This window comes from Carcharodon carcharias, chromosome 32 (genome assembly GCF_017639515.1).
Source record: "Carcharodon carcharias isolate sCarCar2 chromosome 32, sCarCar2.pri, whole genome shotgun sequence".
In the NCBI taxonomy this organism is placed as follows: Eukaryota; Metazoa; Chordata; class Chondrichthyes; order Lamniformes; family Lamnidae; genus Carcharodon; species Carcharodon carcharias.
Window position 1 is genome coordinate 11,653,554 of NC_054498.1, and position 26,137 is coordinate 11,679,690.

The 26,137-nt window shown below is 43.1% G+C and overlaps 1 protein-coding gene across 1 annotated transcript; it reads left to right on the forward strand.

The window, feature by feature from the left end:
• The first annotated feature begins 675 nt into the window (after positions 1 to 675).
• Positions 676 to 14,913, forward strand: LOC121271918 (cytochrome c oxidase subunit 5A, mitochondrial-like). Its single transcript, XM_041178157.1, has 5 exons — positions 676 to 892; positions 8,043 to 8,159; positions 8,741 to 8,862; positions 11,623 to 11,747; positions 14,772 to 14,913. Exons 1-4 carry the CDS (start codon positions 799 to 801, stop codon positions 11,734 to 11,736), a joined length of 447 nt encoding a protein of 148 aa, XP_041034091.1. The 5' UTR covers positions 676 to 798; the 3' UTR covers positions 11,737 to 11,747; positions 14,772 to 14,913.
• The last annotated feature ends 11,224 nt before the right edge of the window (positions 14,914 to 26,137 follow it).

A 26,137-nucleotide genomic window follows, 5' to 3' on the forward strand; every position in this document is an offset into this window, starting at 1 on the left:
AATGACCTTCAGGGAAGGATTCCTTACCTGCCTGGTCTACACGTATCTCCGGACCCACAGTAATATGAAATAAAAACAGAAAATGCTGGAAAAGCTCAGCAGGTCTGGCAGCATCTGTGGAGGGAGGAACAGAGTTAACGTTTTGAATCCAATGTGACTCTTCTTCAGAACCACACTGATGTGGTTGACTCCTAACTGCCCTCTGAAATGGTCCAGCAAGCCGCTTCGTTCAAGGGCAGTTAGGGACGGGCAACAAACGGTGATGCCCACACCCCATGAGAGAATAAATAAAAACCAGTTCTGATGAAGAGTCATACGGACTCGAAACGTTAACTCTGTCAGCCTTCCTCTCCGCAGATGCTGTCAGACCTGCTGAGCTTTTCCAGCTATTTTTGTTTTTATTTTAAAAAAAATAAAACCTTTCCCTGTCAGATAGCCCTCATCCCAGGAATCAGTGACGTAAAGAAAACTGGAGGCTCTCATCCATCATTATCCATGGCCCCAGGCAAAAGTGCTTTGTGCCAACAGCACTCCACCCACCTGGGCCAGGCTGGCGCCAGTATCAAACATGGCAGCGCTGGCGTCGGTCACAGCAGTGGGGGGGGGGCGGGGGGCGGGGCTACGCATGCTCCGTCTGGGTGAGCGTGAGAGTGGGCGGGGCACGCGCTGACGTCAGGCGACGGCGGGTGACGTGGATCGGCGGCGGAGCGCACGAGATTCCCTCACGGTTCCGGCGGCGGCGGCGGCGGCGATTAGCGGCTTCCCCGCTCCTCAGTCTCCCTCCCTCACACCGGCAGCATGTTCCGAGCGGCGCTCCGATACAGCGGCACCGGCCTGGGCCTCGCCGCATGGAGGCGGACAGCGGCGGCCCAGCGAGGACACCCAGCAGCGGGTAAAGTCAAAGCGCAGCCGCGCTCGGTCTCGGTCTCGGTCTCGGTCTCTCTGTCCGGACTCGGGTTTATTTTACCGTCAGGTTTATATCTTAAACAGGAATCTCTTTCTGAACAAAGTGGGGGGGAAAATCTACCCCCCCCCCCCCCACCCCCAACCCCCAACCCCCAACCCCCAACCATCCTCTCCCCGACACCTCATCGCGGATCCTTATTCCCAGTCAGTCCGCATGAGCTTCTCTCCTGCTGCCCGCCTGGCAAACCCGTGTCCTTGCAATGACCCGCCCGCTACTCGAGGCAGGCTCCGGGCCTAGTGACATTGCACCGGGCGGGGGAGGGAGAGAGAGAGATGGAGGGTGGGGGTTGGGGGGAGGGGGGATCATTGGGGGCGGGGGTGTGTGTGGAGGGGGATCATGGTGGAGGGGGATACTGGGGGGGGGGGGGGTGTGTGGAGGGGGATACTGGGGGGGGGGGGGTGTGTGGAGGGGGATACTGGGGGGGGGGGGGTGTGTGGAGGGGGATACTGGGGGGGTGTGTGGAGGGGGATACTGGGGGGGTGTGTGGAGTGGGATACTGGGGGGGGGGGTGTGTGGAGGGGGATACTGGGGGGGGGTGTGTGGAGGGGGATACTGGGGGGGGGGTGTGTGGAGGGGGATACTGGGGGGGGTGTGGAGGGGGATACTGGGGGGGTGTGTGGAGGGGGATACTGGGGGGGGTGTGGAGGGGGATACTGGGGGGGGTGTGTGGAGGGGGATACTGGGGGGGTGTGTGGAGGGGGATACTGGGGGGGGGTGTGTGGAGGGGGATACTGGGGGGGTGTGTGGAGGGGGATACTGGGGGGGGTGTGGAGGGGGATACTGGGGGGGGTGTGGAGGGGGATACTGGGGGGGGTGTGTGGAGGGGGATACTGGGGGGGGTGTGGAGGGGGATACTGGGGGGGGTGTGGAGGGGGATACTGGGGGGGGTGTGTGGAGGGGGATACTGGGGGGGGTGTGTGGAGTGGGATACTGGGGGGGGGTGTGTGGAGTGGGATACTGGGGGGGTGTGTGGAGGGGGATACTGGGGGGGGTGTGTGGAGGGGGATACTGGGGGGGGTGTGTGGAGGGGGATACTGGGGGGGGTGTGTGGAGGGGGATACTGGGGGGGGTGTGTGGAGGGGGATACTGGGGGGGGTGTGTGGAGGGGGATACTGGGGGGGGTGTGTGGAGGGGGATACTGGGGGGGGTGTGTGGAGGGGGATACTGGGGGGGGTGTGTGGAGGGGGATACTGGGGGGGGTGTGTGGAGGGGGATACTGGGGGGGGTGTGTGGAGGGGGATACTGGGGGGGGGTGTGTGGAGGGGGATACTGGGGGGGGGTGTGTGGAGGGGGATATTGGGGTGTGTGGAGGGGGATACTGGGGGGGGGTGTGGAGGGGGATATTGGGGTGTGTGGAGGGGGATACTGGGGGGGGTGTGTGGAGGGGGATACTGGGTGGGGTGTGTGGAGGGGGATACTGGGGGGGGGTGTGTGGAGGGGGATACTGGGGGGGGTGTGTGGAGGGGGATACTGGGGGGGGTGTGTGGAGGGGGATACTGGGGGGGGGTGTGTGGAGGGGGATACTGGGGGGGTGTGTGGAGGGGGATACTGGGGGGGGGGTGTGTGGAGGGGGATACTGGGGGGGGGGTGTGTGGAGGGGGATACTGGGGGGGTGTGTGGAGGGGGATACTGGGGGGGGGTGTGTGGAGGGGGATACTGGGTGGGGTGTGTGGAGTGGGATACTGGGGGAGGTGTGTGGAGGGGGATACTGGGGGGGTGTGTGGAGGGGGATACTGGGGGGGGTGTGTGGAGGGGGATACTGGGGGGGGTGTGTGGAGGGGGATACTGGGGGGGGTGTGTGGAGGGGGATACTGGGGGGGGGGTGTGTGGAGGGGGATACTGGGGGGGGGGTGTGTGGAGGGGGATACTGGGGGGGGGGTGTGTGGTGGGGGATACTGGGGGCGGTGTGTGGAGGGGGATACTGGGGGTGTTGGGGATCGTGGAGGGAGATGAGGGGTGTGGAGGGGGGTTAGGAGGTAGGGGGGAGAAGTGTGGATGGAAGAGCTGAAGTGGGAGGTGAAGGGGTGGAGCAGGTGGGCTAAAGCAGAGGGTGATGTTCGGGGTGGCTACAAAACCCCTTGGCATCAAAAACCCTCCCTCTCATCCCTCTGGGCACATTGCATTCACTTCCTCCTGTATTCGCAGTTTAATAAGATAAAATGCAATCCCCTCATGTGGTTAAACAGTTTTTAAGGTTGCATCATTTACATGAAAACCATGTTTCATGAAAAAACATGAAAATCAAATTTCAATGGGAAAACATGTAGAGTGTAAAACTACTGTAGATTTGTAGTGTCTTCATTGGAAAATCATAATGCCTTCACCTTATGCCACTTTTTGTGTGCAATTATTTCAGATTTGGCTCTTTGTCTTAATTATTTTCTGTAACAAAAACTAGCTTCTTAGTAATTAATTGGATCACCCCCTCCCACCCAACGTCCATTCCAGAAACAGGTATTTGGTGCATTTTTAAAGCAGTTGAATTCTTGGATGTGGAGTGAAGGATAATTCAAGGTCACTTGTATATTCTATGTACCTGGTTAGGAAGGTCTATTTGCAGATGTTGCAGGTGCTGATTTAGACCAAAATTGTCAAAATGTGCTTCAGTGTACAGTACTGGAATACAAACTAGTTGCTACAAATTAATGGAGTGTGGGGTTAAAATGGGTCTTTGATCTTGGCTGGACTGACAATGTCTAGGAGTGTGAGAAGGGCCACAGTTAGATTTGAGGCCATATTCACTTTGGCTTCACTTTGTGTGCTCCTTGGTTGATTACCAAGCGATAAGAGGGTTATTCCCTGTACTGTTTTGAAGGAAAGAAAGCCCCAAGATACTGTAAATTTTCCTAAAGGAAGTGTTTGAATCACATATGACTAATTGTCTCGGGCTGTTCAATAGAATTAAATGTATACAGTGCCTTGAGTTCTTCTACTTTGTGCTTAAATCCATTTTGAAGGTGGTCTCGTGCATTGTACTGTAACTTTAGAGAATGGATTTGAATTTAAGCCTGAATTAATGGCTTTAAAACTTGAGTTTAAACAATGAGTGAAACTATTTTGGAAAGCAAATCCATGTCCTGATAGTCTGAACCTGGAGCGCATGAGTTGCTTAAAAGATGGCTATAATTAGTTCTAAAATTGCAGTCTTGCTCATTGAGAAATGAGTGGTTTTCTAAGATGACTTAGATATATTGGACAGGGTCGCAGCTGTAGTTGACCTTTGCTGTTGCTTATCTAAGAGTCTTTAAGTAATAGTAGCACATAGTCAATTGCAGAGCTGCAGTTCTTGGTGTCTCGGTTTCCATCAATTTGTAATAAACCAATTATGTTGTAGCTCCATGAAAATTAGTCATTGGATGTGCTATCTGGTTCTGGTCCCTGGTTCAGTTCAATAAAATTTTGGGAGCTGGTCCTACAGTAACACTAGGGTTCTCCAAAAACCTTGGAAACCTGCAACACTGGGGATTGCCCATTGAAAGCAGAATGTCAAAAGGGGCAGAGTGATGCACAGGGGTCACACTCCTGAAACTGGATCATAAGTCCTACAAAATATGGTGGCTGCTCTTGATGCTGTAACTAGGTACTATAAGGGAAAATGTTCCATTTACCAGTATTTGAAGGCCAGAGAAACAGGATAATGTACACAAGTTTGGCAAAGTTGGTTGTAAGTTATTTGTATTTCCTTGTACCTGATAGTCCACCAGTGTCACAACTTTCTGCAAAACATGGGGCTGATGAAGAGTTCATTTCTACATGGTCTTCTGAATTGGGCTGAGGGTATTGACGCATTGAACAAACTGAACTTGGTGGGGTAAAACTTTGTAGCTATTTGTCCTTTGTGTTCAATCCTGCTTTAAGAAAACTGCTTTGGTGTTCAGTTCTGGGAAGCTGTTTATGGGCTTGGCTCTATCAGTGATTAATTGCCAAATAGGTAACTTGTGGTGAAAGCAAGTCAAGATTAGTTTAATGTTGCTCAGCTTCCCGTAATGTAGCATTCAAAATGAAACTAAATCCAAGCCGCTTGTAAGACAACCCCAATAGCTGCATATCTAAGCAATGTTTTGGTTTCTTAAGTGTTAATCTAGCATTTGGACAATTTTCTGGTTGATAATGTTCACCATGTCCACTCTTTGACAACTCTGCATTGTATTTACTGGGAGTCTTACTATTATTTCTAAAATGGTGCACCTTTTTCAATTTGCTTTGGTTTCTTTTTAAGCTTGCCTAACGTAACAGGTAAAAAGCTGCATTGATGATCAGAATATAGAGGTTCCTCTTAATTCCTGTGTATGATGGAGAACAGCAGAAATGGCTTCCTGTTTTTGATAATAGCTGTCTCTTGAAGCAGTCGCACGCCTCTCTGTTCCCCACCCCCACCACCATTGGTTTCTGCCCTCATTTCCTCCATTCCATTCAAGTATGAGTTTTTTTGACTGTTACTTGTCCATGTTTTGACTTGCCTTTAACAGTTTCATGTGCCTAGTTCATCTTTTTAACAGAACCCTGTTGTTTCTTTCCTGCCTGTCTGACTGCTGGGATATGCATGTCCTTTAAGCAATAATACTTTAATGGCCAACAAATGTTAATGCACTCTTATTTCTTCCCTTCCCTAGTAAGATTGGATGCTCTGCGGTGTCCTGTGTGACTCTTTGCAACCATGGCACCCTATTTGACCTTCAACTGAGTTAGTGACCCTCTAACCTCCATCACCAAGGCTGCCTACTCCCAACTCCTGGAAGTCAATTTTTTTAATTCTCATGCTTGTTTTTAAATCCCTCCATGGCCTCTGCCCTCCCAGTCTCTGACCTCTTCCAGTCCAATGGCCCTCTGACATCTCTGCAGTCCTCTAGATCTAATCTCTTGTGCATCCCTAGTTTAATTGCTTCACCATTGGCCCCTCTTCTCCTGAAGAGTTTTCTTAAAACCAGCCTCTTTGCACACTCCTAATACCTGTTCATGGGATTAGATTTACTCCTGTTAACACAATGGGAGGTTGAACTCTGTTAAAGGTACAGTGTATTTGCAGATTCTTTAGATTATCAGATCCTCTTGATATTGTGACATTGTTATTTAATCCTACATAGGCACTTGGCACCCAGCTATTTACTGTGGGTGGAAGAGCATAGAAAACACAACGTTTTATGGCCATGGTCCATGCAAAGCACTACAAAAAGGCTGGAATGTGGGGAGGGGGCTCCTAGCAGTCGAGTTATTTTTAAACATCTGTAGGAGGCGTAGATAGCAGGTCAGCCTTAATTTCCAAATGTTAAATTTTTGTATTTATGTTCATTTGTACCCAAAACACACTTTTTCACTTGAATCCTCTTCAGTTAGAAGTGCAAGTACTTCGATCATTTGAATAGAATTTGACCCAACATGACAACACTCTTTACCTTGTCCATTATATGGAAGTAATATGGCTTTACTCTATTTTCAAACGCAACGTGTCAACATCCTGGGGGCTACCATTGACCAGAAACTGAACTGGACTAGCCATATAAATACTGTGGCCACAAGAGCAGATCAGAGGCTAGGAATCCTGCGGCGAGTAACTCACCTCCTGACTCCCCAAAGCCTGTCCACCATCTACAAAGCAGAAGTCAGTGCTGTGATGGAATACTCCCACTTGCCTGGATGACTGCAGCTCCAACACAAGAAACTTGACATCATCCAGGGCAAAGCAGCCTACTCGATTGGCACCCCTTCCATAAGTATTCACTCACTCCACCATCACTGCACAGTGACAGCAGTGTCTACTATCTACAAGATGTGCTGAAGGAACTCACCAATGCTGCTTAGGCATTACCATCTAAACCCACGACCTCTACCATCCAGAAGTACGAGGGCAGCAGGCACATGGGAACACCACTGCCTGAAAGTTCCCCTCCAGGCCACTCACCATCCTCACTTGGAATTATATCGCCATTCCTTCTCCGTCACTGGGTCAAAAACTTGGAACTGCCTCCCTAACAGCACTGTGGACTGCAGCGGTTCAAGAAGGCAGCTCAGCACCACCTTCTCAAGGGCAACTAGGGATGGACAATAATTGCTGGCCCAGCCAGCGACGCCCACATCCCGTTAATGAATAAAAAAGGAAAAATGTTTGTAGAGTGCAACCGGAGGTTAGGAACAAGTTTCTACTGCTAATGTTCCTGAGCTTTCTAGAAAGTTTGTTTCTCCCATATCTTGGTGCTGATTTGTGAAGACTATTAATCAAAATTGACTATTTTAAATGTGTAAACTTTAAATGTTCACTTCAAAAGTCAAGGAAAGATCCCAACTTTTTCTAATATACAAGTTTGTAACCTTCAATTAAACATTCACTTTCGGCATTACCACATACAGTTAATATATTGACTTCCTGCTTTCCTTGTGGAAATCTCCTGTCTGGATTGTGAACTTGTGCGCCTGGGACTATTCTGCAACTGATGCTGGCTTTAATATGATTGACCAGCAGAAGTTTAGCTTCCAGTGTTGGCAAGTGTTTACCCTACCACTTGGTAACTGAACTTGTCATTCTCAATTCTAACCTGTTGCTCATCCCATTCTACTATAACTGTGCCTACTCCTGATTTGATCAATGGTACTTGGGAGGAGGGGTTGTTAGATTAGCAGCTGATCATCTTCCTTCATGAAAAAGGAAAGAAGAGATTGGAAATAGACGGCGCATTTCTCAAAACAGGTAGATATTGGTTTCGAGAATTGAATTTTTCTCAAGGGAATGTTTTGCTGTTATTAGCTTGTTTCATAGGATGAATTAACTCTGAAATATCAATGTGTTTACATATTGAGAAGTGAGGGAGTGGAAAGAAACGTTACCTTGCTGCTAGGAGATGTATGTTTATAAAAGCAAAATACTGCAAATCTGAAATAACTAAAAATGCTAGAAAAACTCAGCAGATCAGACAGCATCTGTGGAGAGAGAAACTGTTAACCTTTCAAGTCTGTATGACTCTTCTTCAGATGTATGTTTATAATTAGTGTTGATGTTGATTTTGGTTTTGGAAGCTGGAAGAGAAGTTGTAAGGGGTTTGATGTATGGTGTTCGGACTTCAATATGCCTTCTCTTTGACAGCTGCCATTGCTTCGCGCTGGTACTCACATGGCAAACAAGAAACTGATGAGGAGTTTGATGCTCGCTGGGTCACGTACTTTAACAAGCCTGACATTGATGCTTGGGAGCTCAGAAAAGGTAAAAAGTAAATCAGTTTGGAGGATGCATATTTAAATTACTGACTATAAAGCAAGGATGTTTCTACTTAACACATTCAAGTCGGTCATAAATTTTAAGAAGCTCTCATTTTTGCAGGGCTAATGGCCCAGCAATTTGAGGTGATTCGCAACTTGCATAGCATCTCTTACTTGCCACAAGATCCTGTTTTATTTTACACGCACTGAACTCATAATTTTTCCCTAAAGTTCTGGGCCAATGTGACACTTGCAATCATCTGGTCAAAATTAGTTTCTTTGTACTTATTTTACCTTGGTAATTTTTCACTGCTGTTTTAGACTTCAAGCATTTAAGGCGAGCTTGAAATCATCCCATAACTGCTATTTGATCTGTTCCCTTTTCAACTGTTAGTGCTGTTCTGCACTATGGTCTCCCCTCTTCCTTAGTCGCTAATGTACAGTCTTTTTTTTCCCAAGCTCTCCAGTTCGTTTGTAAAAGGTTGAAAATTTTGGGCATTCGTTCTGCACTTGAAGTTTGACATTGCTTTGAAAATCGACCATTTTGTACAGCCTGTTCTAGTTAACATCTGTTTTATTTGACAGGAATGAATACCCTTATCGGATACGATCTCGTACCTGAACCCAAAATTCTCGATGCTGCCCTGAGAGCATGCCGTAGATTAAATGACCTAGCTAGTGCAATCCGCATTCTAGAAGCAGTGAAGGTCAGTGGAACTGAAAAGCCCTTTCCCACTATTCTTGCCTGTTTTGTAAACTTGACAATTTGAAAAAAGGATGGTGAAATCTTGATTAGTTGCTGAAAGCAGGAATGTGTTTACCTTCTGGAATTGATGTTTTTTGACTTAGCTGTTCTGAAAGTGCAGCAATTGTTTTTCCTGTTCAAACATGTACCATTTAATTATCTATAATTTATAAAAAGCCTTGTATGCAACCCACATTGTCTCGCTAATTTCTAAACATAAAAGGTGCAACATAAATGCAAGTTGTTACATTCCTGTGGCCTATTTCTATCATTGTATCTACATGAACCATTCACCTGCTGTTTAGCGCTCTGTTCTCTGAGGTAGACAGTGCTGTGCATCCCACTTGAGGCCTTCTTGGCTTTTCACCTCTCCTGGCTGTCCTTAACCGCAGTTGTCATCTCCAGACGATGCTAGACTTTTCCCACAACTAGTTCCTAGGCCATGCTGGAGAAATAATTAGGAATTCCTCAGATCATGGGAATGCGTATAGGGATTCCTTCTTTGACATAAAGAAAAGTTATAGTCCCAAGCCATCTCTGGAAATTTAAGAATAAAAACAGAAAATGCTGTAAAAACTCAGTAGGTCTGGAGTTTTTCCAGCATTTTCTGTTTTATTTCAGGTTTCGAACATCCGCAGTATTTTGCTTTTATCTAGAAATGTAGGGCTCCTCAAATGAGTTACTAGTTAGCGTCACCATTTCTTAATATCAAGGAGCACTTAGACTAATGATTACCCTCCCCTACTCCAATGTTTGCTGTTGAAATAATGTGCTGTTTTGGTTCACTGCACTAGAAGCTGTTCTTCTAAACCTATGAGCATGGGGAAGATTTTCTTTCACTTGTAATCATCGCCATCATTTTCTTGATGTCCCATCTGTCTTATCACTCCATCCTTGATGCCCATTCTTGCCCGCTCCCTCTTGCTGTGTGTCTCAGCCCTTTTCTTCCCTATGCATTGGCAATTACCCATGTCTTTTTTCTTACTCAATACTGCTGGGTCTCCTCTCGGCAAATTTCTTTTGCTGTGCTTTTCCAACCAGCAGCCTGCCATCCTACCAGTGCTCCCCATTCACTGCTGTGTTCATCCATCTGCCACTGCCAATCTCGTCCAGCACTCTGACATCCTGGAGCTAATGGCAATTGTGGTACACTTCAACCGTGATCTAATTGAATAGCGGAACAGACTTGTGGGGCTGAATGGTCTTGACCTGTTCCTATATTTCTCTGTAACCAACTTCCAAAATCCACCTAGCTACACTACTCTCAGCTGCAGTCGCACCACAGACAATGCTCCAAATCTACCTCCAACATATCGAAATCCTGGAATATCTTCCTCTGTCTCCTGAACTTTTGAAATGAAAAGGGAGCTGATGATTTTCATACTTAAATCGATGGCATCATGTTAATTAATTCTTCCCCCACAAATATGCTTTGTAGGATTTGACCTTTAAAATCCCACTAAAATGCTAACAATACTGTGTAACAAAATGCAGTTTAATTTCAATCACTGTAGTTCAGTGTGCCTGATATGTTGCATGTTATATGGGATGAAACAATACATATGTTCTGCCAGAAGATGTGCAGAGAATTAGAGATTCAGCATGTCAGATCCAAAAAAAAAAAGCCCCTTTTTATTTGCAAAGCAGAATATTGCTCCTACCGTGTCATTCATAACTGAACATTAAAACTCTTCAGAGGAATAATTGTCATCCTTGCCTGGCTTACATGTGACTCCAGCCCCACATGATGTGGTTGATCCCTAGATGACCCCAGGGCAACCAGAGATGGGTAATAATTACTATCTCGCCACACTAGCCACATGCCAAGAGCAAATTAGAAAGTAACGCAAGCCTGGACGTTCATTGCTTTGCTGAGTGCAAAAGACCTCATGTTAATACTCTTGACCAACATTCTTCCCTTGCATGCTGCCAGTGCAAATGAGCTCTTGGGTCATTTATTCATTTGCTGAGCTCACAACAGACTGCACTTGAAAAGTGGTTGTATGAAGTACCTGGGGACATCCTGAGTGTGAGACAAGGTGCTTTATATACACCTGCCCTTGTGATTTCAGTGCAGTTTGTATAACTTGTAGTACATTATTGCTTGAACTGCTTATACTTTTAATAATAAAGATTCTCTAGACATTTGCCTTACCCATCAATTGTACTCCTCCTGGATTTTTTAAACATTGACAAACCTAAGGTAGGCTATTAATGCTGTACAGAATAGATGATGTTTCAATAATGGACTTGCTTTAGGATGTTTTCCTTGTCTCTTTTGAGACCATCATACTGCAATAGTTCAAATGGGTCCTGAAAGGCATTGCTCAATTGTATATCCCGTAGATAGTTTGTGCTATCAATGGATAGTTAATGTCCCATGTAGATGCCATCTTATCAGAAGACGAGGAAATGTGGATGCATGTTAATTCAAATAAAATCATTTCAAACCTTTTGATTTTATCTTCCAATTATTTTGGGCAGTGGGTGGATGGCTTTGCAGTCGGGGTGAATTTAGAATAAGTTGTATCTTCTGTATCTGAATTGCTGGTTTGATTAGATTGATGCAAGCTCCTTTCTCGTTTTTCAAGTCTGCTGCCAGGCTACGGAATGCTAATTTAGCAGTACGAGGAGCTGGATGCCATATTGTAGTTGTTAGACTTCTTCGAACAAAAAATGCATAATGTAGTTGAGTATAAATGTGACTCCTTACACTTTTCAGGACAAAGCTGGCCCTCACAAAGAAATTTACCCTTACGTTATTCAAGAACTCAGGCCTACGTTGACTGAACTGGGTATTCCAACTCCGGAAGAGATTGGTCTAGACAAACTATAACATTATACTTGGTGAGTTTAGAACAGCCTTGATTCTTTATTTACCTGATCAGTTTGACTTGTCAGCTAATTCTAAAATGGCTTATGGAGATTTGTGAAGTATAAATTCTGTATTTATATGGGAAGTCTTAAGAATAGAATCATATAGTGGATTGGCTACTGAAAACTGAATTGGCAGCTACTATATTTTGTAAGTTGTGTAGGATCTATTGAAACAAAATGAAATATAAATAGTGTAAATGCATGTTCGTTGTGGAATTGTTAATTTGCATTTTGAAGGAAAAGATTTGCTAAACCATTTTTTTTTAAATGACAGTTTGAAATATTCTGATTAAACTTGGTGTTTTCTTGATGCAGTTAAACAGTGCTTTATTGTGGGCAATACTTTCACGCCTTTGTAAAAGTTGACACTTAAGGCATTTTATCTGTTGGCACCCACTCAGTTGTAGAATCTTTGTCTACTTGATCTACTTCATCCACATTTCTGTTCATGGCAGATGAAGTTTCACCTAGAAAAAAGGGTGGCTGTCAGAATGAGTGCATACACACGAACATGTGAATTAGGAGCATGAATAGGCCATCGGCTCCTCGAGCCTGCTCTGCCACTTGATAAGATCATAGTTGATCTGCTTGTGGCCTCAACTCTACTTTTCTCCCCTCTGCCCTTCGATTCCCTTGTCAGTCAAGAATCTTTGTAACTCATTCTTAAAAATATTTAATGATATAGCCTCCACTGCTCTCTGTGGAAGAGAATTTCACAACTAATGACTGAGAAAAAAATTCTCCTCATCTCCACCTTAAATGGGAAGGCCCCCTATTTTCAAACTGTCCCCTAGATCTAGCCTCTCCCAGAAGTGGAAACATCCTCTCAGCATCCATCCTGTCAATTCGCCTCAGGTTCTTTTGTTTCAATAAGATCACCTCTCCTAAACTCCAGTGGATCCAGGTCCAACCTCTCCAATCTTTCCTCATAAGATGACCCTTCATCCCAGGAATCAGCCGAGTGAACCTTCTCGGCACTGCTCCTTATGCGATTACCTTTTATAGAAAATTCAGAAGGAAGTGCAAGGAAACCCCTTGATATGGACCATCTGCAGCTCCCACACATTTAAGACTATCAAAATGTGTTACAAGTGTTCTGAGTGCACTTTCAAACAAGCAAAAATGGTGGAAAGCAGGCACTGCTCTTCATTCTTGCTCAAGTGGAAAAGCCTATGGCTTTCAGCAAATGGCGACACTACTGAAATCCTTGATATGGTTACAGGCTGCAAACTATGCTAGAATCAGAAGCTTTATTACACAACTTGATTTGTTGCTTGTCTGTTTCTTTTGAAAGAATGTTGAATTGTGAGCTAGCATTTATTGGTCATTTTTTCCACTTATGTTCCAGTAGAAAATTCTGTCGTCTTAAAGGGCAGAGAGTAAATCTGACCTATCTTTTTTTTAAAAGTGCGCTGTCATTTGCCCTGGTCAGTTGTTCTCGCTGTGTAAAATGTAACTTCTTTAGTAAAAGTGAGTTGCCAAACTACTTCTGGGCCTAGTACTTGTAATGAGTTTTGATGTTAATCGTGATTCAGTTTAAAACGTTCTGTTTTGCAAGTGTGCAACTTCTCTAAAGAGAGCATCATGTCTGCTTTCCCATTAGACCTACAGAGTAAATTCATCAAGCTCCCTTTCTCAGGAAAATTCTGAAAGCAAGTACAACATGCATCAGAATTTAGAAACTCATCTCTTAACACCAGTGGAGAAAATCACTTTGAATAGAAACTAGATACATTGGATCTAGCTGCACACGCTTCCACAAATACTTTAATATCTTATAGCTTTAATTGTTCCTAGAATCCAGGCAGTTGAGACGTGAGCTATTTTACTGGCAACTTCTTTTCCATTGGTGTCGCCATAATTTTCCGAGTGATCCGGTAGCCCTGTCCTATTTATAGATAGTGCTTCATCTGTTTTGCACCCAGTTCCTTGAGTTCATGTGGCAGCCGTTTCATCTTATTGCTCATCCGTTGCTTAGAATGGCAGCCTATCGTGCCTAGCTTGTAAAAGCTACTTGGAAAACTGCTATTTGCTCACCAGCTACCTCCTGGCTCAAGTTTCAGTGTGGTTCTCAACAAATGAATGAGTTCAATTTTAAAACCATAATTGCTCTTGAAGTCTTTATTTTTGCATGTAAAACTACTGAGCATTGTAGCAGACTTGCCTTATTTTCAGCATGTGGTCGTTTGCCTTTTAAGAAGTCATGGTACTACATCTGCTTTACTTTGAATGGATCCACTTTCTGATTTGTGTTCTTGATTTTTTTTTTAAATCGGTTTAGTTTTATCTATTTTTTTTTTTAAAAATTGTTTCCCAAGCAGTGGAAAGGGCCTGCTTTCACCAAGCTCCGGCAGGGAAAGTGGGTTGTATTCTATATGCTCTGATGAAGCCATGAGGTAATCTGTAGTGTTTTAATCATTTATGCCTGATATATTTGGAGCTGATAACGTCTGCTCAGGAGGATGGGTCATGTTTCTCCGCCTGTACAAGAGATGAGCTGTTCAATTCTGCTGCATGATACATGACCTCAATGCCCATCTTCAAGTTTATGCCCTCCGAACTCCACGTTCTGCACTACTTGTACTTATGTGTACGTCGAAGCTTTACAACTCTATTGTCGGCATGTTCTTCATTCTGTGCCTATAGTTGCCATAAGCCCCAAGCACCGGAATGCCCTCTCTAAATCTCTCCCCTTTTGAGACACCTTAAAAACTACCTCTAACCAAGCTTGGCCATCTGTCCTAATATTTTATCTGACTTGATGTCAAATTGTCTGATAACACTCCTGTGAAGCACTTTGGGGCATCTTACCATGTTCAAGGATGCTATATAAATGCAAGTTGTGCATAGAAATAATGCAAAACCTGGTTTGGCTTCTCACCCCACCCATTCAGATGGCATTGATTTCCAATTCGTGTTTCAGTTGAGTTCAGTATTTGATGGGTGGCAAAATTAATGGACTGAATCTAACATTGTGCAATATTTTTCTTCCAGATAGTTTTCTGACCTTCGTCTGTTGATTGTACATGATGCAAGATGCAACCTAAAATATTACTTGATTGAACATTTGAAGACTGTTCTGTTAAATGTATTATGTCTATCTGTGAACTTAACTCAATAAAAAAATGGGATGAAACGCTTAGTGCTAACAGTTATTGAACTGAACACTTGTGTGACTTGTAATTGTTCCAAATCCACCTTTGGACTACCAGCAGTACCAGGTAATTTCAGTCTCTGAAGTATCAGCCTTTTAAGTTTAGTGTTCATGCCAACACAGATGCTACTTACAGTGACATTCATGTTGGGTGTAGCTTTTACTGAAGTTAGTTACTACTGCTGTGAGGCCCTTACCATTCAATAAACTGCTCAGGCTGATTCTAAAGTGAAACTGAAATATTTCTCCAGCTGTAACTCCTAATCAGCAGCACATTTTGGATACTAAATCTGCAGTGGGCTAAATAACTGCTGCTTCTTCTGTCTCGAGCTGAGATAGACCCCACTTGCAGCCGGTGGTTTCCTTTGACAGTTACATTTTCCGTGGAATCTGATTAATGTCTTCAATTTATTGTGTTGGCTGCACTGTTTAGATTTGGAGCTGAGTCCACTGGTAATCATTTAAATTATTTTTCAATAAAATTTTAATACTGCTTAATTCATCGTCTCTTTTAAGCATATTGACCAATTGGATGGAAAATGTGCTATGGTGGTTGAAGCTATTTTGACATTAGAAACATTGGCTACTTTATAAAGCTAGAGAACAAAATGAACATTGCCTTTGAACATTGAGAAAGAATCAGTCAAACTGCTTTTATCTGTTCTTCAATTCTTGTGGCGGCTACACGACAGTGCTTAATAAAGGTGTCTTTTTTTTTTCTTCAACTGGTAAAAGTTTCTGAAGACTAGAATCCCAACCCACTACCCGGAGGATAATATCTTGGAGCTTGGAGAGTTTTGGGTCAGGTAGACAATGAGGTAGTGAAGCTTGAAAAGTGGTCTTGACATAGAATGCTGCAGCATAGCAGGAGGTTATTGGGCCCGTCATGCCTGCACTCCTTTTTTAGAAGAGCTAACGAGTTTAGTCCCACTACCATGCATCTTCTCCGTAGCCCTGCAAAGCTTTCCTCTTATCCAATTCCCATTTTGGAAGGTTGCTCTTGAATCTGCCTCCGTCACCATTTTGGAGGTTCATTCCAAATCAAAACTAGATGAACAAAAAAATACTCTTCCTTGTGTCACCTCTGATTCTTTGGCCAGTTACCTGTGTTATACATCCCCTGGGCACGAATCTTGCTGCGAGTGGAAAAAAATTCTCCTTATTTACTCCCAGCAACACCCGAGATTTTGAACACCTTTATCAAATCTCCTCATAACCTTTTCTGCTCTGTCTCTCCACATAATTGAAGCCCCTCATCTCAGGCACTATCCTAGTAAATCACTTCTGCGCCCTCTAAGGCCTTGACATCCTTATAATGTAGTGCCAAGAACTGGATGCACAATTCCAGCTGGGGCTGAACTTAACATGGCTGAAGTTGCAGATACCTCACTTAGCTCAAACCTTCATTTGAGTTTATTTTGAAACTCAGTGGAATGTAGAGTCATGTACAAAGTGCTTTCTTGCATTCCATCACCTAATTGCAAGTTAAACCTCAGCATTTATTTTGTTTCGTAGTTTCAATTACCTTTGAAGCTTAATTCTGCCTGTGATTTATTTTCAAGATGTGTTTACATAATGTAAAGGAACATTTCTAGAATTGTTTAAAGATGTCATGGGACTTTTTGTGGATGAGTTTTTGAATGTGCAAGAGTGAACCCTGTGATGTTAGTCCCCAGTACATTCCTAGTTATTACCTTACATGTAATGTGGGCAACTGAAATGTGTATGCCCCCTGACGTGCGCGCACACATATACACACTTGTAACCAAAGGCACTAAAGTTAAAATGATTGTTACAACGGAAACTTGCATCTGAGTAGAAAACCACATCTTGCAGTTCTATTCCAATCCCAGCTGACCTATGTTACTTCCTTACAACTGGTTAACATTTCTTTTTCTAACCTCTGCATTCACAGCACTGAAGTAGATGTTTTCATTTTGTGTTGGAAAGATGTTAACTGTTAAAATGTGTCTCAGGACCAGCAGAGAAATGTTTTTGAGGTTACAACATCTGCAGTGGAGTTTTGGCTCATGAGCATTCCATTCATATTTAACAAAAATCTCCTTAAGATCTGTTACTTTTAATCAAAATGATGAATGTGAAATAACGTCCCATCATTAATCCGCTTACAAAGTATGATAAGGAAGGCCTGTGCTAGTTTAATGGTATCCATTTAGTCCCAATCTTTTTCCCCATACTCTTGAAAATGTTTCCTCTTCAAGTATTTTTTACATGGTATGCTTAAAATGGATGATGAAGACCTTAAGGAAAATGTCTAGAAGAATTGAGGACAGAATGCACATGGGAACACCACCACCTGCGAGTTCCCCTCCAAGTCATGCAGCCTCCTGACTTGGAAAAATACTGCTGTTCCTTCATTGTCGCTGACTCAAAATCTTGTGTATCCTTACTAAGAGCGCTGGGGGTGTGCTTAACACCACATGGACTTCAGATCAAGGTGGCAGCTCACCTTCTCAGGGGCAGTTGGGGATAGGCAATAAACACTGACCTTGCCAATGATGACCATGAAAGAATTTTTTTTTTTAAAAAACTCATTTGCTAGTGTGGAAGGGTGAACTCAATTTGTTTTGACCATAATGCATCCTGTGTGGTTTCCCCTGTTAAGTCTGCGTCAGTCTAAAATATTTCCTCTAGTGGCAATCTGTCATTTAGCTGCACTATCAATACTTCAGCAGATTTAAAAAATATATATATATAGACTTACCTATTGAAAGAACTGGTGATGGGCATTACTATGAGTGCTTTGCCTTGCATTTGGTCAGTGCTGTAGCTGAAATGAGTGTGCTGTGTGTACAAAAGTTGCTTGTATTTATTGCCCTAATGTACTAAAGAACAGTGTCTGATTCCTCCAAATGATGCATGCTCTATCTCGACTCTCTTTTTGCAGGAGAGAAGTACACATGTACTTCTGAAAGCAAGTCATTTGATTACCTAGATTTGTAAGCCGTATTTTTCAAAAAATGTGTATTTTTATATAGTGCATTTCAAAACTCAAGTTGCCCATATCCTAGCTTGCACCAGGTCAAAAAAAAATCTTGATTTTAAAATTTTCATCCTTGCTTCCAAATCACTCCATGGCTTCTATATAATCTCCTTCAGGCCTAAATACTAGCACCTCCCCTTCCAACCCACCCAGGCAATGATATCTGGTTGGCAGCTGTACCTTCAACCATTTAGGTTCTAAGCTCTGTAATTTCCTCCCTCTGTGCCTCTTTGCTGCTTTGAGACTCTCCTTATAACCTATCTCTTTGACCAAGCTGTGGTTATCTGGCATATCTCTCTATTCCTCTGAAAAGTAGCCATACTGACTTAAACATTAACTCTGTTTCTCTCTCCACCGATGCTGTCAGACTTGAGTTTTTCCAGCATTTTCTGTTTTTTATCTCCCTATTCTCTGTTTGGTTTGGTGTCGCACTTTGTTCCGTGCTGGTCCTGTAAAGTGCCTTGGGATGTTTTACTATACTAGAGGTGCTACATCAATGCAAGTTGTTGTAGCTATACATAGCAACCTCCCATATGTAGCTGTTGGATTAGTTGAGCAATACAGCCAAAAAAAAAGCATTAAGGGAGGAATATTTGTTCTAGACACCAGGAGAACTCCATAGTACCATGCGACCTGTAACATTCACTGGAGTAGACAGATAGGGTTTTAGATTATCTGCTGGAAGGATGATGCGTGTAATAACACAGAACTCCTTCACTAATGAACCAGCTTGGATCTAACTCAAACCTTTTGTCTGAGCAACAATGGACCATCTAGGCCTGAAGTGAGGGTCTTACCAATGGACATCATCCAGAGAGGCGTGTAAAGGAAGAAAAACCCATGTGGGAAATACCCTTTTTGTGGTGGGTTGGGGCGGGGAGAAGGCAGATTTCAGTTTAGAAATTTTTTAGCACATCGTTTTAGTAAAAGGTGTGCTTTTGCTGCTTGAACATTGAGAGAAAACAAAATTTTGTTTAAAGACTAATTTTTCAAGTTCAGTGGCTAGTTGTAAAATGCATGCATTTGCACAGCATGTTACAGATCTTGAGTTTTTCTTCTCCGCCGATGCTGCCAGACCTGCTGAGTTTTTCCAGGTAATTCTGTTTTTGTTTTGGATTTCCAGCATCCGCAGTTTTTTTGTTTTTATTTTTGTTTTTATCTATGTTACAGATCTAACTTGCAGTTAAAATAATGTGAACCCTTGAGGCCAATGCATGCTTGTGCTCGAGTTGCAGAGATGTACAATTAACACTGGGGAGGTTCAGTTATTATGAGTTATGCCCATCTGGATTGATAGTAACTCCTTTGGTACATCCATTTGATATCCCTCACTTGTGTAGGTTGCATGTTAAGTTTACTCCCTTTTCCCTTGAGGCCCTTTTATTGTGTTTTTGTCTATTTTGTAACACATCATATCCAAAGGGGTTGACCTGATCTCAGCGCTTTGGCTAATTTCACAGCACCACAGGCATTACAAAATCCAAAAAAATGCCATCCGTGATATTTGGTACATCGGTGCTCTGTTAATTTTGCTTAACAAAGCTCAAGCTTGTAACATTCACTTAGTATATTTGAAATGCTAACACCACCAATACACTCCTCACCACTACAGGAAAGGAGTAGGATATGTGCCATGACCCACCCTTTATAAACATGACAAACCCAGCATGATTTTATTAGTCATGTGGACAAAACCCTTGCTATCTTGTGTGGAAACCAGGGAGACTGGGCTGTATTTACAGAATCCAACTTTGGCATAAGATTACGGAAGGAAAAAAAAACAATTGATCAAATTCTTTGAATTCAGCTCATGGTGTGTCAAAGCACTGTTTACCAAGTCTTCAAGCTTAGTAATGAGGCACATGGGTTCTTGGACCCTTCTTATCCAGGATAGTGACCTAGTTGACTGGCTTGAATCTATAAATTGCTAGGTAGAAATTGTGTGTAGAAATGCCAGTTTCTCAAATTCTCCTTCGGTTCATTGAGAGGAGGTTAAGTAACTTTGTGAGCTGATTTTCCTTCCCTCCTGCCAATTTTAATAACAATTGGAGACTAATCACATTCGTGATTAGCACATTCGTTTAGATAATATCACCAACTTTAACACCTATGTGTTCTTTTGTTCTATTGTTGACATCTTTTGATGATCTGCTTCTATCACTGCTTGTTTGTCCCTACAACCACACCCCCCCCCCTCCACTTCTCTGTCTCTCTCTTTCTCTCTCTCTCTGCCCCCACCCCCACCACACACCTTAAACCAGCTTATATTTCAACTCTTTCTTGGACTCAAACTCAAGTTCTGTCGAAGGGTCATGAGGACTCGAAATGTCAACTCTTTTCTTCTCCGCCGATGCTGCCAGACCTGCTGAGTTTTTCCAGGTAATTCTGTTTTTGTTTTGGAGGCTAATCACTCCTGTCATTGATGGACTTGATCCACTTTTCAGGATTGTTCTGATAATCCTTTGCGTTCTGTAGTCAATTTAGATCACAATTCCATTATAAGTATTTCCAACATTTTCTCCCTAACAGGTCAGGCAGTATCTACAAGTGACCATTCAGGCTGATGACTTTTGTCAAAACTGGAACTAAGCACTCGGCACGTCATAACATTGAAAGCTATGGGCCAAGTGCTGGTAAATGGGATTAGGTAGGTAGGTCAAGTGTTTCTCGTGTCGGTGCAGACTCGATGGGCTGAAGGGCCTCTTCTGCGCTGTGTGATTCTGTGATTATCTGGGGAGAGAAAAATAATTACTTTTCACATTTAAAATTTCCATAACTTACAATATTTTGCTTTATAATAAATCCATTGTTTGATTTTGAATTTCTGGGTCTGTGTAGAATATAAACACAGTAATTTAGTTTAAAAAGACCTCACTGAATCTCACGAGCCACGAAATTTCCAAACAGTAGGTCTGGGTATGGATGTTTTAAAATATATGCTGCCAATGCCTACTGTTTCTATAGTACTGTGTTTACAGTATCAAGTAGTGAAGCTCAAGCCCTACTCCCAATAGTTTTTCTCTTTCAGCAATGAGGTGTGGACATCACTGACAGAGCCAGCATTTATTGCCCATCCCTAATTGCATTTGAGATACAACTGAGTGGTTTGCTAGGTAATTTCAGTGGGCAGTCAAGAGTTAATCACATTGCTGTGGGTCTGGAGTCACACACAACCTAAGAGTTACCTAACGGTAGGGACAACAGGTTTACTTCTGTAAAGAACATTCGTGACTCATATGTGACCACAATTCCGATGGGAAGTTCTTTGGCTCATTCTAACATAGATGCAAATCAATGTTTTTGCCAATTTTTGACCATGTCGTTGCCTAATATTTCTCAGCTTAAGATACCTTGATGAAGCTGTTAAGTCTACCTGAAAATTTCTAAAGATTGTTATAATCTGTCTGGACATCTGAAAAGGGTAATTTTTTGTTCAAGACAACAACTCAAAACAAACAGAAAAGAATTAAATCACCAGAGCTGCAGTGGTTTTAGCTCAAGGGCCACAAACATGAACTACTGCATCTCCATATAAGATAATCCTTTTTCCCGGCTTTGAGATGACTCCGGGCAAAGACCGAGGTCTCAAAGGCCAGACCTTGTGCATTCCTGTTTGCTGACGACATGCAACATAGCATGGACTTATTCTCCAATGCGTGTGACAACTTTGGCCTCATTGTCAGCACGAAGAGAGCTGAACTCATGTACCAGCCTGCACCGGGAAAGCCATATCTCGAGCCCAAGGTTTCAGTCCATGACCTGAACCTGTCAGCAGTGGATAAGTTTACTCCACAACATACTCTCTCGAGCTGTCTTGACAAGACACAAGCAAGAATTGCCCAAGCAAGTGCAGTCTGGGAACGAAGAGGACTATTTCTACCTACCAAAATGAAATAGTCCTGCCCACTCTGCCGTGTGCATGATAGACTGGTATTGTGGTACTGTGCACCAGCGTCATGCCAAGAAACTCAACCATTTTCACTTGAGCTGCCTTCTGATGCTTCTGAAGATCAGATAGCAGGAAAATATCCCAGACACTGAGGTGTTCACCTGAGCTGGTATGTCAAGCGTCCATACCATATTGAGAAAATCACAACTAAGCTGGTCATGTAGCCAGAATACCTGACACTTGTTTATCACCTCGAACGTTCTGCAGGGAATTGGAGTCTGGGGTAGGGTGTGCTCTCACAGTGGTCAAAGGAAGCACTACAAGGACACTCTGAAGGCTTCACTTAGGAGTTTTGATATTGACCCTGAGTCCTGGGAGAAGCTCGCCCAGGTTCACTGCATCTGGCACAATTAAATAAAGAGTGTTGCTTGCTTTGAAAGCAAGCACATAAGACAGACAGAGAGAAAATGCAAGGAGAGGAAACCCCAAGCCAGCAGCTCACTAAAAACTCAATTGTTTGCGGAATCCTGACCTATTTGCAGCAGACCATTCCCTGCAGATGGGCCTTAGCAGTCAGCTACGTACCCACCAGAACCCTACCAGACACCCCAGATAATGAACATGGTCAACTTGGCCTTGAAAGATGGAGAACGATAACTACATCTCTGTATAAGGCAGCTCTTTCTCTCGTTCCCCTGTTCTTTCTTACTGCCCCATGCCCCCCGATCAAGAGATCTAATGTAATTTATAGCTGTTTCATCTGCACACAGATGGAGAACAGGAGCCTGGCAGCCTGAGAGAGGATACCAATGGTACTCATTGGGGAGTGCAGTCCTCAGAGTGATTTACAGTATCATCTATCATGAAGGTTTTTGCAAAACATCATGCAGCCACCTGCTTTGCACTCCTAACCTAAATTTCTGATCTTCCATAAGAGTACATGTGCTAATGATGTATTGTTTTTTATTTTCAGTCAGTGCAGACACTATGGACTGAATGGCCTCTTTCTATGGTTGTAATGTCTACATGGTTCTCCTTTGTTGCTGCCTTTATGTGGTTTTATCATGGTTTATAGTTTTTTGCCAGTACTTCACTCTGATGATCCACCTGAGATCTTAAGCTGACCTATTGGGAAGTTTCATGTAGTTAATTGTTTAAGGAATTTAAAAAATGGCAAGTTTAATTTTTTTTTCTCACTTTTCCTTTCTGGCTCTTCTGTTTCTCTCTCTCTCACACGATCCCAATCTCTTATTCCCTGTTCGTGTAACTTTCTGAATCTGATTTAGCTCACTCTCTTCCTCTGGCATTCCTCTGTTTCTCAATCTTTAACTTCAAATAGCTACACGGATAGACCATGGCTCCTGCTGTTCACTGAGGCCCCAGGTGTCCTGTCTGCTGGGGGAGGCTGGCTGTGAGATTGCTGCACTCCAGCAAGATCCAGCCCAATAAATATTGTCCAGAGATTCCATTTGGATTGCTTTCTTTTTGGTAAGCTGCAAGTTCCCTTTTCACAATCTAAAACCCCTGTAAGGTCACCAACATGGTGCTGTTGGACAGATCAGATGGCTCCAAAGTATTGCAAAAAACTTGTTGATAAATCACTTCAATTACATATTTTTTTAAAATTAATTCAGGCAATTTATGGGAACAAGTATTAAGCAATTTTGTTGCACAACCCATATGATGAAACTTGAATGAATCAGCAAATTGTTGATCATATTAGGCCCTCAGGATGCAGTAACCACATTGAAAACTTGGTGGTTTTCTTACTATGTCTGTGATTCAACTTGGCTGCTGGGATGTGTTCCAGATGGAGAATCCTCTTGCAGCCAACTAGCACATTTTGAATGGGAGAAGCCTGCATTTTGTATAATGTTCCCAGATGCTGCAATACCAGCACAGGATCGGATTTGAGTTATCATGGTAATGCGTGTGATAGATAGCCTCTAGGCATCTGAGGCTGTTCGATGCACCCCTTTCTTGTTGAAGAATAGAGCGCAGATCAAGTATGGTGGGTGTCTCTCTGTCTCACTTTACACAGCAGAATTATTTATGATGCGAGGAGAAATTGTATTTCGGCATAAGGTTAGGAATAAGCTTTTTGTACGTCGCTGGAAATATTTTTCAGTGGTAGAATTCTAACTGCTACCTTCTGGCAAAGAATAGCATTCTACAATAAGCTTTTCCTAGTAAATACAGGCTGAGATGAATAGTTGTGTATATCTATTTACTCCATGTTGACAATCAAGAATTAATATGTTCTTTCTGTGCTTTTCTGTTTGACCCCAAGGGATACTTTAATAAGGTAATAGCTTAAAAAATATTAATTACTTTATTTCTGAAACTTTTCCTGTTTTTATTATCATAAGGCAACATAATACATCCTATGTTTAAGCTCTTCGTGCCTAGAAACCTTGAAACATTCATTTTGAATGATAATGTTCCCAGATGCTGCAACACCAATACAGGATCGGATTTGAGTTATCATGGTAATGTGTGTGATAGATGTGCACTCCAGGCATCTGAGGCTGTTCAATGCTCCCCTTACTTGTTGAAGAATAGAGTGCGGATCAAGTATGGTGGGTGTCTCTCTCTCTCTGTCTCACTCAAGGCAATTATTCAAAAAAATAATCACATCATCGCTGAGAATTCTAGGCTTGCTCTTCTCATGGTTGAACAAATGGATCAGGATTGCACTGTAACCTCCCCAGTATGGAATGCTTCAGACCAAGAGGTAGATTGTGGTGTGGTGGTAATGTTACTGTGTTAGGAATCCAGGGGTCCTAGTGAATGTTTTTTCGAGCACAGGTTCAAATCCCACCATGGCAGCTGGTGGAATTTAAGTTGAATTAACAAATCTGGAATATAAAACTAGTCTCCGTAATGGTGACCATGACAACTATCATCAATTGCTGCAAAAACCCATCTGGTTCACTGATGTCCAGTAGGGAACAAAATCAGCCTTTCTTGTCTGGTCTGGCCTGTGCAGTTTCCAGACCCACAGTAATATGAGTTGACCCTTGACTCCCTCTGCAGTGGCCCAGCAAGCTGTTCAGTTCAAGGAGTGGGCAACAAATGCTGGCTTTGCCAACGACACCCACATCTGAAAGAATAAAGAAAAAAAGGCAGCTGTGGATTTCAGGATTTTCTGGGCTATAGAATAACATTCGAATGCTTAACCACAGGGTGTAAACCAGATATAAATATGTACCTGAGACATAAAACAGTGACAAAACATTAAAAAGCATTTGTAAAAACTGCTTTATTTATCCTAGTACTGTATCTTCTGTGTTTCCAAAGTACTGTACTGTACTGTACTAAGATGATGGCAATGATGTCAAAGGAACAGGTGATAACAGAATTAGCGCTACCAACTGGCACACGGGAAAAGTAGAGTAATGGTTATTCACTAAACATTCAAAACTGAGAATTTTTCTTCCCAGAAAGATTGGCAATATGAAAGGCTTTGATTTTTAATTTTAATTCTTACGTAATTAGCTGACTTATCTTCCTCCGTCACCCATCTTGTCTTCCTGTTGAAACAGCCAAAGGCTGTTACTCTGATCTTCAGTAGAACCCGGGCCTTTGAAATAACTATAAAGGCAAATCGCGCTCATTATTTCACAATTTGTTGCAGGGGCTCGCTTGAAAAAAAAAATCCAGACTACTGGTTTTCAGATTTCTGGATTGAAGAGGTATTGGGTTCCACTAATGGTGCTGGACTGGTTAATTCAGGAGGGGGACACATATCATTTTGGTTGCTCTTCTAGGAGAATCTTTTACTTTTTAGCCTAGACCAAACTCCAAAACTGGTGCACTCTTCCATCACCCTAACATCTGGTCAACAATAACGACAACAATTACATCAATAAAAGCAAAATATCGCGGATGCTGGAAATCTGGGGGTGGGGGAAGCAGAAAATGCTGGAGAAACTCAGCATGTCTAACAGCATCTGTGGAGAGAGAGACAGGGTTAGCGTTTTGAGTCCATATGGCTCAAAGTTTGGAAAACATCACAAGGTGTTTCATAATCACGTTAAACTGGTGTCCTCTGGTTCTCGATCCTCCTGCAAATGGGGACAGGTTTTCTCTTTTAACCCTGTCCAGACCCTTTGCGATTTTGAACACCACAACCAAACCTCTTCTCAATCTCTTTATCAAGGGGAACAGCCCAACTTCTCCAATCTATCCACGTAATTGAAGTTTTTTTTAATATTCGTTCATGGGATGTGGGCATCACTGGCTGGGCCAGCATTTATTGCCCATCCCTAATCGCCCTTGTTCAGGGTGCATTTAAGAGTCAACCACATTGC